Consider the following 12,854-nt stretch of genomic DNA (forward strand, 5'->3'; position numbering starts at 1 on the left):
GGTACGCACGAAGCTACTTTTATGTCTGAAGATTGACACGGTTTGTTGTGTTTGGTAGGAAGACTTCAATACACGTTACACAGACGTTCTCGTATTCCTTGCGCTCGTATTTTGTTCATGGGACGGCAGTTATGCTGTATTGAACGCGTTAAATTAGATTAGATTAGATTAGTTTTCGTTCCGTAGATCCGTGCTGAGGAGATCCTCGTGGATGTGGAACATGTCATTTTTTTAATAAAAAGCTGAAATAACAATACTAATAGTATGAATATATACAATACATCATTTGTTTCTATTAAAAAATTCGTCAGTGGAGCAGAAGGAGTTGGCCACTAGTAAGTCTTTCAGGCTCCTTTTAAACTGATCTTTATTTGTAAGTAAATTTTTTATGTTTACTGGCAAATTATTGAAGATGAGTGTTCCTGAGTAGTGGACCCCTTTTTGAACTAAAGTAAGTGCTTTTAAGTCCTTGTGCAGATCATTTTTGTTCCTGGTATTGTATGTATGAACTGAGCCTTTGTTGGAAAAAGAGATATATTATTTAGGACAAATTTCATTAAGGAATAAATATACTGAGAGGCAGCAGTTAGTATACCCAGTTCTTTGAAGAGGTTTCTACAGGACGTCCGTGAATTTACTCCACAAATAATACGTATTACACGCTTTTGGACTCTGAAAACTTTTGTTTGACTTGAAGAGTTACCCCAAAATATTATACCATATGACATTATGGAATGAAAGTAGGCAAAGTATGCAAGCTGTTTCATTTTCATGTCGCCTATGTCTGCTAACACTCGAATTGCAAATACTGATTTGTTAAGGCGTTTCTGCAGTTCTGTGGTGTGCTCTTCCCAACTGAATTTATTATCAAGTTGTAATCCCAAGAATTTAAGACTGTAAGCCTCTTCTATCTGCTCTTCTTCGTACTTTATGCATATGCTGGGTGGAAACCTCTTATAGGTTCTGAATTGCATATAGTGAGTCTTTTCGAAGTTTAATGTCAGTGAGTTGGCTTTAAACCATTTATTAATATCCATGAAAATATCATTAGCAGATCTTTCTAGAACTACACTCGACATACTATTTATTGCAATACTTGTGTCATCTGCAAACAAAACTAACTCTGCTCTGGCAGTGTAACTGATGAGAGATCATGAATATACACAAGAAAAAGCAATGGCCCTAAGATGGATCCTTGTGGGACACCACATGTAATTTCTTCCCATTCTGATGATGACTGATGACTTAATTCACTAGTCCCTTGCACTGACACCCTTTGTTTCCTGTTAGTGAGGTATGACTTGAACCATTTTGCAGCACTCCCCGTGACACCATAGAATTCTAATTTACTTAAAAGGATGTTGTAGTTCACACAATCAAATGCCTTTGAGAAATCACAGAAAATACCTGCTGCTTGTAATTTGTTATTTAATGAATTAAGTACATTTTCACTGTAGGTGTAAATAGCCTTCTCGATATCAGAACCCTTCCGAAATCCAAACTGTGTTCTTGATAATATGTTATTTGTGGTCACATGGTTGAGCAGCTGCCTGTACATTACTTTTTCTAAAATTTTTGAGAATGCTGGCAAAAGTGAAATCGGTCTGTAGTTTGATGGTATCTCTTTATCCCCTTTCTTGAATAGAGGCTTAACATCTGCATATTTTAGCCAGTCAGGAAATGTCCCAGTTATAATTGACTGGTTACACAAGTAACTTAGAATTGTACTAAACTCACAAGAACATGCCTTAATTAACTTTGTTGATATTTCATCGTACCCACTAGAATGCTTTGTTTTTAAAGATTTTATTATGGAAGTTATTTCTTTTTGTGAAGTGAGTGGCATATTCATGTACCTGAAGCTATTTGTAACGGCTAGTTTCAGATATTCAAGGGCATTATTTACTGATCCTGAAAGTCCCATTCTATCAGTAACGGATATAAAGTACTTGTTCAATAGATTTGCCACACTATGCCCATCAGTTACTAATGTGTCATCTACCCTTAGTGCCATTTGCTCCTGTTCCTTTCTGGTTCTACCAGTCTGCTCTTTCACTATATCCCATATTGTTTTTATTTTGTTCCCTGACATTGCTATCTTCTTCTCGTAGTGCATTTGTTTAGACATCTGAATTACTTTCTTTAATATTTTACAGTATTTCCTCTGGAAGTCAGGGAACACGGCATCAAACTGGACGTCGGTAGTTACTAATATCTACGTCTCGTGAAGGAAAACATACGATAGTTGTTTCCGGAACCCATGTTTATTCGTACAGAAAACATTTTCGGCTTTCCGAAATGTGATACTATGCGAGCATAAAAGATGTTCCAAAATTCTACAGCAGATGGACGTCAGAGATACAGGCCTATGGTTTACTGGATTTGTTCGACGATCCTTCTTGAAAACGGCAATGACCTCTGCGTTTTTCCGCTTCGCTCCTCTAGCGACCTGCGGTACGCCACGACTAGTTTGTAAGAGATCTGGCTGAAAGTAATGCCTCCGAATTTTTTATATGAAAACGCTTAAAGCTTTTCACGTAAAACAAACGTTACTAACATTCTGAATCTTTATTCTTCATATTTACATATTCATTTGTGAGCATATTAGCCCTGGCGATGCACCCATTTCTCCCAACGAGAGACCAGTTTGTTGATACCGTCACAGTAGAATGATTTTGCCGACGGAGCCAGAACATCACCTTTGCTTGTACCGCTGCATCACCATGATAGTGAACTCCGTTTTGGAAACAGAAGAACATCGGATGGGTGGAAATCGGGTCTGTATGGAGGATCATCGATGACAGTGAATCAATGGCGTTGGATTGTTGCAGATCTAGCTGCGCTCGTGTGCGATCTGTCACTGTCGCTCTGAATGTGAGCGTGCTCCGTGTGTGGACGAACTCTTCGAATTACGGACTCGATTACAGCACACTGTTTCTCATGCGCCGACATATTTACATATTTACGTTATACACCGCCATGTTACACGCTACAGTTCGGAAACCTCTAGCAGCTGAGGGTTGCAACCTGCTCAGCAAAGCCGCAAAGTATATCAGAGGTATTACTTTTTATCACGCCCTCCTAGAATTGTATTGGTATCCCTTCACCCCCAGTGGCCTTCGTCTGCTGACGGAATACAGTTGCTTTCCTGTCCCATGCTCACTTCATACGGTTTATATCATATTGGTGTCTGCACAAATTTAAAGGAGGAACTACACTAAGATCTTCGTTAGTGAAACAATTTTGGACAAAAAGCGTTTGGTATTTCTATCCTGTCTCTGTCATCCTCCGCGTCGATGCCATATGTCACACTGTGTCTGGACAGATGGCTTCGATGCATTTACTGATATAACGTAAGATCAAAACCTGTTAGGGTTTTCTGTCAAGTCGGTAGATGGAATTTTACTAACGAATTCGATGAACGCTCGGTGCATGGTTCTCCATACGCTAATTTTGCCTTCGATCGATTTCTGTTTGTCTGTGAGGCTTTGGCTACATCTACATTTGTAGTTAAGCCCTCTTTGATTTCGTAGCAGCTTTGATTTGACTGAAGAAAATTTGTTGCCGTGGACACCTCGAATGTAAAGCAATGGTTTTCAGAACATTTGAGAATGTGTGAGTAGAGAGTTTTAGCTGTATTAGTGGACAGGCCAGACCTAAAAGCAAAAGGGGAAGAAGATATTAAGTTTCTGTTCTCAGAATAGCTGCAGATTTTGTTTTGTTTGGCGTGTGACGTGCTTTACAAGACTCTCAGTGCCTGCAGTCGTAGTGAAGTGGCCTGCGCCGCGCTGTGCCCGCAGGGAGGATGAAGAGGACGAGGAGCAGCGGCAGCAGCAGGAGGGCCCCGGCGGCAACGCGACCGCCGTCGACGCCATCTCGGAGCGCCTCGCCGAGGTGGCCGAGCTGGCCGAGCGGCTGGACGCCGCGCTCTGCGCCGGCGACGTCAGCGTGCGACGCGTGCTCGACTCCGAGGTGAGCAGGCAGTGACGCTCTCCCCAGTTCTAATCGGTCTCCCGCTCACCTATGTTAATGTAGCATCGATTTTTGCGACAATCAATATTTTGCAAATACGTTCACATCATTGAGCGATATGTTCGCTACCTTGTTTTCTCAGTTTATGTACAGTCCCGAATACTAACCCCGCATTCAAAAGTTTCTTTCCATTCTACACATCAGATCCATTAGATTACTCTATACCTCTTGTACACCTGATAACGAAAATCATATCGTATTTCTGCTCTTCTGGAATTGCGGTCCTCGTTACGTTTGTAATGTACTAACTTTCACTTCCTCTCTCAGTCAAACATGTACCATCGATCGCCCCTGACTCTGAAATACGTCCAGCCTACGAAATCCAGCAGACCCTTTTTTTCCCGCTTATCAGAGATACTTTCGGTTCAAAGAACCTTGCTCCTCAGGAACACATACTCACGTATTCACCTATCCTACTTGCGCCCTTCTCGTAACATCAACCTCATAAACTCACTAAACCATTCACCCACATCTTTCTTTCACATATCACTTTTCCCTACCTTCAGTTTCCAAACCCAGGTCCTTCACAACAATCAACATATCACCAGGCACTTCCACCTTCCACATCCATAAGCGACGTAAATATCGCAATTAACTGTACTGTAAATCGACAACAAAATGATCTCGTTAATATTTGAGCACAAAATCCCGATCTTCTTTAAGCTTCCGTATCCGTATTTTCCAGCCCTGGCAATGAACATATGAAGGTGCAAAAGTTCCTTGAGTTGTATGACGCCTCTGAATTCCTCTATGAAAAAAATAGCGTATATCTTTCTAACTTTGGAAAATTCCACTATGTATCGTACATTGAAGTAACAGGAATTGGTGAAAGCACTTTATAGAGAGAGTTATCATCACATCCGGTACTTAATTGTAGCAAAGAAATCAAATTAAAGACTTTGTAATACGACGCAATACGTAGATGAAACTGGCAAACTACCGTTAGATTGCTAGGGTTGTCAGCAGTCTGACACGACGTGTGCCCACTTGCATCTACATCCACCCATCACAATTAGAGCAACAAAGATCACTTCCGAACAAAAAGTTATATGTTAGTGGAGTAGGTACCACATTATTGCAATTATAAACGATACATTCACAAGAAATTACATTAGATTTTTCGATAAAACTGTTGGGGTGTTATCCAGAACTATTATCGGAACTGTCATCAGAGCTCTAGAACGATTTAGTATCTTTTTGTGGTGAAAATAGGTCCCTCATTATTTCAGTTACCTCATAAACTATTACATGCACACAAAAATGGCATTAAGGTATTCTGCAGAACTCTTGGGGAGCTATTCAGAATTGTATCCACAATTCTATTTTCGGAAACTGGCAAATAATTTTTTACAACATTAAAATTTTCCCGATTACTACTGTTTTCTTCACGAAATTCTACGGAAATGTTCAAAATTTTGTACAGAGAACTCTAGAGCTATAGTATATCTATAAAGAACTCTGAAAAAATGTATATTTCTCGAAAATCGGTTGCCAACTTCACAGTTATTCAGAATTGTGATCAAAATTTTTCTGTAAAATATACAGAACTATTAGAAATTTTTATCGCAGAACTCTGGAACTATAGCCTAGCTACCAAGAACTCTGAAAAAGATGTGTACTTCTCGAAAGTCGGATTACAACTTGACATGACTGTGGAAATGGTTTCCTCATTATCCTAATTATTTCATTCTCTGCACAAAAAATGTCATTAGGGTTTTCTATAGAACGCTTGGGGAAACTTGATTATTATTTTTTTTCGGAAATCTGGCTATTAATTTTCTTTATAAGATTAAAATTTTACCAAGTACTATTGTCTTCTTCGCGAAATTCGGCAGAACCATTAGACTTTTTCACAGAGAACTCTAGAAGTATAGTATGCTTATGAAGAACTCTGAAATAAATGTATATTTGTTGAAAGCCGGGTGCGAACGTCACATGACGGGTCTGCTGGCACCTGCGAGTGCGCCGCGCGGTGCATCTGGCGTCCGGGCACTCACGGGCAGCGCCGTCATCGCCGCAAACCGCTCCCTTCTCAGAACAGAACGCACCAGCAGCTGCGCTCCCCTCCCCGACGATGCGTCAGCGCGCCCTTTGCTTCGGCGAGGTCCCTCCCAAGTGCCTAGTGCGTGACGTCTGACTGCTCCTCTGCTGCTCCCGTCTTGGTGGCGTCAGTCGCTAAAGTGGAAGATGCTCGTCGTGAAATTCTCTCTGCTATTCAGTGTCTCCAGCACTGGTTTCACATGAGTTTCATCACTGTGTTAGTCGTTGTACTCTCTGCCAGGTTCCTCGATCTTCTTCGTCTTTACTTATCTGTAGGCAGTACTTAGGCCACAATGTACCTTTCACTCTCCACATGAGTTTGTGCTGTTTTAGAATTTCCTGGCAGATTTTAAACTGTGTGCTGGAGTAGGACTCGAACCCGGAACCTGGACTATCCACGCAGGACTCACGACCTGCTCTGACAGATTCAGTTCTGCTAGTACCTCTCCTCTAGTTCCCGAACTCCACAGCAGTTCTCTTGCATACTTTGCTGGACCAACATTCCTGCGCCAGCCGAAGTCGCCGTGCGGTTCAAATGGTTCAAATGGCTCTGAGCACTATGAGACTTAACATTTGAGGTCATCAGTCCCTTAGAACTTAGAACTACTTACATCTATCTAACCTAAGGACATCACACACATCCATGCCCGAGGCAGGATTCGAACCTGCGACCGTAGCAGCAGCCCGGTTCCAGACTGAAGCGCCTGCCGGCCAGTGTGGCCGTGCGGTTCTAGGCTCTGCAGTCTGGAACCGCAAGACGGCTACGGTCGCAGGTTCGAATCCTGCCTCGGGCATGGATGTGTGTGATGTCCTTAGGTTAGTTAGGTTTAATTAGTTCTAAGTTCTAGGGGACTTATGACCACAGCAGTTGAGTCCCATAGTGCTCAGAGCCATTTGAATCATTTGAACATTCCTGCAAGAGAGAATAGTTTTAATGTGCTGAGTCAAAGGAACTTGCCCTTCCTTGTGCTAGTTAGTCGTATGTGGTATGGATCCCACTTGAACAAATCCTATGAGGAGTCAAAATCAAAATGTTTCAAATGGCTCTAAGCATGGGATAGGAATGATGATGGAAATAGGATCACATTTGAGGAAGTGGAAAAAATGGTCGATAGATTGCAGTGCAATAAAGCGGCTGGGGTGGATGAAATTAAGTCGGAACTCATTAAATACAGTGGAATGTCAGGTCTTAAATGGCTACACAGGATAATTGAAATGGCCTGGGAGTCGGGACAGGTTCCATCAGACTGGACAAAAGCAGTAATCACACCAATCTTTAAACATGGAAACAGAAAAGATTGTAACAACTACAGAGGTATCTCTTTAATCAGCGTTGTGGGTTAAATCTTCTCAGGTATTGTTGAAAGGAAAGTGCGAGTATTAGTTGAGGACCAATTGGATGAAAATCAGTGTGGGTTTAGGCCTCTTAGAGGTTGTCAGGACCAGATCTTTAGCTTACGGCAAATAATGGAGAAGTCTTATGAGTGGAACAGGGAATTGTATCTATGCTTTATAGATCTAGAAAAGGCATATGACCGGGTTCCTAGGAGGAAGTTATTGTCTGTTCTACGAGATTATGGAATAGGAGGCAAACTTTTGCAAGCAATTAAAGGTCTTTACATGGGTAGTCAGGCAGCAGTTAGAGTTGACGGTAAATTGAGTTCATGGTTCAGAGTAGTTTCAGGGGTAAGACAAGGCTGCAACCTGTCTCCACTGTTGTTCATATTATTTATGGATCATATGTTGAAAACAATAGACTGGCTGGGTGAGATTAAGATATGTGAACATAAAATAAGCAGTCTTGCATATGCGGATGATGGCAAATTCGATTGAAAGTTTGCAAAGTAATATTTCAGAGATAGATCAGAAATGTAAGGACTATGGTATGAAGATTAGCATCTCCAAAACGAAAATAATGTCAGTGGGAAAGAAATATAAACGGATTGAGTGCCAAATAGGAGGAACAAAGTTAGAACAGGTGGACGGTTTCAAGTACTTAGGATGCATATTCTCACAGGATGGCAACATAGTGAAAGAACTGGAAGCGAGGTGTAGCAAAGCTATTGCAGTGAGCGCTCAGCTACGATCTACTCTCTTCTGCAAGAAGGAAGTCAGTACCAAGACTAAGTTATCTGTACACCGTTCAATCTTTCGACCAACTTTGTTGTATGGGAGCGAATGCTGGGTGGATTCAGGTTACCTTATCAACAAGGTTGAGGTTACGGATATGAAAGAAGCTAGGATGATTGCAGGTACTAGTAGATGGGAACAATGGCAGGAGGGTGTGCACAATGAGGAAATCAAAGAAAAACTGGGAATGAACTCTATAGATGTAGCAGTCAGGGCGAACAGGCTTAGATGGTGGGGTCATGTTACACGCATGGGAGAAGCAAGGTTACCCAAGAGACTCATGGATTCAGCAGTAGAGGGTAGGAGGAGTCGGGGCAGACCGAGAAGAAGGTACCTGGATTCGGTTAAGAATGATTTTGTAGTAATAGGTTTAACATCAGAAGAGGCACCAATGTTAGCACTGAATAGGGGATCATGGAGGAACTGTATAAGGGGGGCTATGCTCCAGACTGAACGCTGAAAGGCATAATCAGTCTTAAATGATGATGATGATGATGATGGCTCTAAGCACTATAGGCCTTAACATCTGAGGTCATCAGTCCCCTAGAATTAGAACTACTTAAACCTAACTAGCCTAAGGACATCACACACATTCATGCCCGGAGCAGGATTCGAACCTGCGACCGCAGCAGCAGCGTGGTTCCGGACTGAAGCGCTTAGAGCGGCTCGGCCACAGCGGCCGGCTATGAGGAGCCACACAACTGTTTTGTAAGCAATCTCTTTTGCAGACCTACTGCATTTGCCCACTGTCATAACAACGAACCGAAGTCTTTCACGTCCTGTACCAACTGCTGATCCTATGTGATCACTCCATTTCATATCCCTACAAACTGTTACGCCCCGTTATTTTTAGGACTTTATTCGATTCAATTGTGACTCGTTCACTTTGAATTGTTGGATACAACGCTTCTTTTCGCTTTGTGGAGTGAATAATTTTATATTTCTGAAGTTGCCAGTCTTTCCACCTTTTTAAAATGTTATCAAGATCTGATAGAGAGGAAAATTCGCTGCATAAACAATGCACTCGGCTATGACGATCCCGTTTCTCCTTAATGTCATCTCTTCCGCGCATGTTAGCCCCGCAAAATATGCCGGAGAACTTTTGTCGAGTTTGGAAAGCAGGACAGAGGTACTAGTAGAACTGAAACTATTATAGCGGGCTGTGGGTCGTCCTTTAATAGCTCACAGTCAGACACTGAGAGTATTGTCGCCGGTTTCGCAACGATCCGATTTCGAGTCCCAATGTAGCAAACTGTACTTAGGTAACTTGTAACCAAATCGCGTAGTTCCATATTGTAGGGTCCTGCGCTGAAACGTTCATCACGTATGAAAGCAGTTCCTGAGTAATAATATCAACTCATCCAGTTTCTTGGTTAACTGTTTCTCCATTTTTATCGGCAATGGGTAAGGCCTGATAATAATTATTTTCATGAACAGCATTCCACGATGAAAAAAAAAACAGGTGAAAGTGAAGCACAAAAATCTGTGGAAAACAGTGTTCATAATTACAGCGCAATATAAAACACACCAAATATGCATAGCTGGACGAAAAACATGACATTCTGCAAAACATAAAAGGCATAAAAACAACGCAGCAGAAGGTACACAAAACATCACAACTGACTTTTCAGCCTTGTAATGCTTTTAAATAATGTTGAAGTATATGGAGATATATCTATTTTTCAACTTTTCATTCTGTTCACTTTTTAAGACTTCTTAAAGGATAAACGCAACAAAATGGTAATACATACAATAGAAAAGACGATATTACGCGATCACTGTGTCACTAATATGGCCGTGTTACGACACAGATATTCTGATGTGCACCATGTAGCCAGAGGTTACGGACATCCACTGCTGTTCGTTCCAAAGAAGCCAACCACGCAGCTGCTAGAGTGTATGGCTCCATTTGTTGTTGTTGTTGTTATATCGTTTAATATTGGGGGGAAACCTCCCCGTACAGAAGACACAATTTGTTTCCATTCTTCTTGAAGTGTCGTTGGCCTTCGTGAGGCCAACTGAGGAGCTACTTCAGCGAGAAGTGGCGACTCTGGTCACGAAAACAGACAACAGCCAGGAGAGCGGTGTGCTGACCACATGCCTCTCCATACCCGCAGCCAATGATACCCATTGGCTGAGAATGACACGGCGTCAGTCAGTACCGTTCGGCCTCCCAACGCGTCTTTTTGAACGGAGAGGGGGAAAGAGAAAGAGAGAGAGAGAGAGAGAGAGAGAGTACGAAAGCCTGCCATGACAATACTATTCCACCTAGTGTGCAAAATACGTAAGCCAGACCAACTACCCTCAGCCTCCAAGAAGAATTTAATAACTGCAGTTCCAAAGGAGGCAGGTGCTGACAGATGTAAATATTATCTAACAATCTGTTTAGTAAGTCATGTATGCGTAATCTGACAAGAATTATTTATAGAAGAATGGGAGGACTGGTAGAAGCTTCGTTCTGAAAATATGCGAGAAAATACAAGGTAATACTGCACCTATGCCCTGTCTTAGAAGATAGGTCAAAGAAAGACAAATCTACGTTTATAACGTTTGTACATTTAGAGAAAGCTTTCGACCTATTGACTGGAATACACTCTTTCAAGTTATGAGTGTAGCAAAGTGAAAATACAGGCGTCAAAAAGTTTATTTACAAGTTGCACAAAAGCCAGACTGCAATTGTGAGATTCGAAGCATATTAAAGGCATGTTGTAGCTGGGAAGAGAATGAGACAGTGTTGTAGTCTATCTCCGATGTTATTCAGTCTGAAGGAAACCAAGGAGATATTTGGAAGAATTAAACTTCTGGGAGAAGAAATACAAACTTCGAGTTTGCCGACAACATTATAATTCTGTCAAAGACGGCAAAGAACTTAAAGAACTGTTCAACGACATGGATAGTGTCTTGAATATTGGTTGTAATTAATACTAAAATAATGCTCATGGAAAGTTTCTTTTTGACATCAGTCTTCTGACTGGTTTGATGCGGCCCGCCACAAATTCCTCTCCTATGCTAACCTCTTCATCTCAGAGTAACACTTGCAACCTACGTCCTCAATTATTTGCTTGACGTATTCCAATCTCTGTCTTCCTATACAGTTTTTGCCCTCTAGAGCTCCCTCTAGTACCATGCAAGTCATTCCCTCATGTCTTAGCAGATGTCCTATCATCCTGTCCCTTATCCTTATCAGTGTTTTCCACTTATTCCTTTCCTCTCCGATTCTGCGTAGAACCTCCTCATTCCTTTTACCTTATCAGTCCACCTAGTTTTCAACATTCGTCTGTAGCACCACATCTAAAATACTTCGATTCTCTTCTGTTCCGGTTTTCCCACAGTCCATGTGTCACTACCATACAATGCTGTACTCCAGACGTACAGTCTCAGAAATTTCTTCCTCAAATTAAGGCCGATACTTTATATTAGCAGCCTTCTCTTGGCCAGAAATTCCTTTTTTGCCATTGCTAGTCTGCTTTTCATGTCCTCCTTGCTCCGTCCGCCATTGGTTATTTTACTGTCTAGGTAGCAGAATTCCTTAACGTCATCTACTTCGTGACCATCAATCCTGATGTTAGGTTTCTCGCTGTTATCATGTCTACTACTTCTCATTACTTTCGTCTTTCTTCGATTTACTCTCAGTCCATACTCTGTACTCATTAGACTGTTCATTTCGTTCAGCTGATATGTAATTCTTCTTGACTTTCACTCAAGATAGCAAGGTCATCAGCGTATCGTATCACTGATATCCTTTCACCTTTAATTTTAATTCAACTCCTGAACCTTTCTTTTATTTCCATCATTGCTTCCTCGAAGTACAGATTGAAGAGTAAGGGTGAAAGGCTACATCCTTGTCTTACACCCTTTTTAATACGAGCACTTCGCTATTGGTCGTCCACTCTTATTATTCCCTGTTGGCTGTTGTACATATTGTATATAACCCGTCTCTCCCTATAGCTTACCCCTACTTCTTTCAGAATTTCGAACTTCATGCACCATTTTACATTGACGAACGCTTTTTCCAAGTCGACGAATACTATGAACGTGTCTTGATTTGTCTTTAGTCTTGCTTCCATTATTAACCGCAACGTCAGAATTGCCTCTCTCGTGGCTTTACCTTTCCTAAAGCCAAACTGATCGTCATCTAGTGCACCCTCAATTTACTTTTCCATTCTTCTGTATATTTTGCTTGGAGAGCAACTTGGATGCATAAGCTGTTAAGCTGATTGTGCGACAATTCTCGCACTTGTCAGCTCTTGCCGTCTTCTGAATTGTGTGGATGCTGCTTTTCCGAAAGTCAGATGGTATGTTGCCAAACTCATACATTCTACACACCAACGTGGATAGTCACTTCCCCCAATGATTTTAGAAATTCTGATGGAATGTTATCTACCCTTTCTGCCTTATTTGATCTTAAGTGCTCCAAAGCTCTTTTAAATTCTGATTCTAATATTGGATCCCCTATCTCTTTTAAATCGACTACTGTTTCTTCTTCTACCATATCAGACAAATCTTACCCCTCATATAGGCTTTCAATGTATTCTTTCCACCTATCTGCTCTCTCTTCAGCAGTTAACAGTGGAATTCCCGTTGCACTCTTAATGTTATCACCCTTTTAATGTCGCCGAAGGTTCTTTGACTTTCCTGTATGTGGAGTCTGT

At 41.5% G+C, this 12,854-nt stretch overlaps 1 protein-coding gene across 1 annotated transcript in view; it reads left to right on the plus strand.

Moving 5' to 3' along the window:
• Nucleotides 1-12,854, plus strand: part of LOC126187459 (titin) — a 947,541-nt gene that overhangs the window by 160,615 nt on the left and 774,072 nt on the right. The window contains exon 7 of the mRNA XM_049928552.1: nt 3,801-3,972. Within this exon, the coding sequence (XP_049784509.1) occupies nt 3,801-3,972 (172 nt within the window). The remainder of the gene's footprint in view (nt 1-3,800; nt 3,973-12,854) is intronic.

The sequence above is a fragment of the Schistocerca cancellata genome, chromosome 5 (assembly GCF_023864275.1).
Source record: "Schistocerca cancellata isolate TAMUIC-IGC-003103 chromosome 5, iqSchCanc2.1, whole genome shotgun sequence".
In the NCBI taxonomy this organism is placed as follows: domain Eukaryota; kingdom Metazoa; phylum Arthropoda; class Insecta; order Orthoptera; family Acrididae; genus Schistocerca; species Schistocerca cancellata.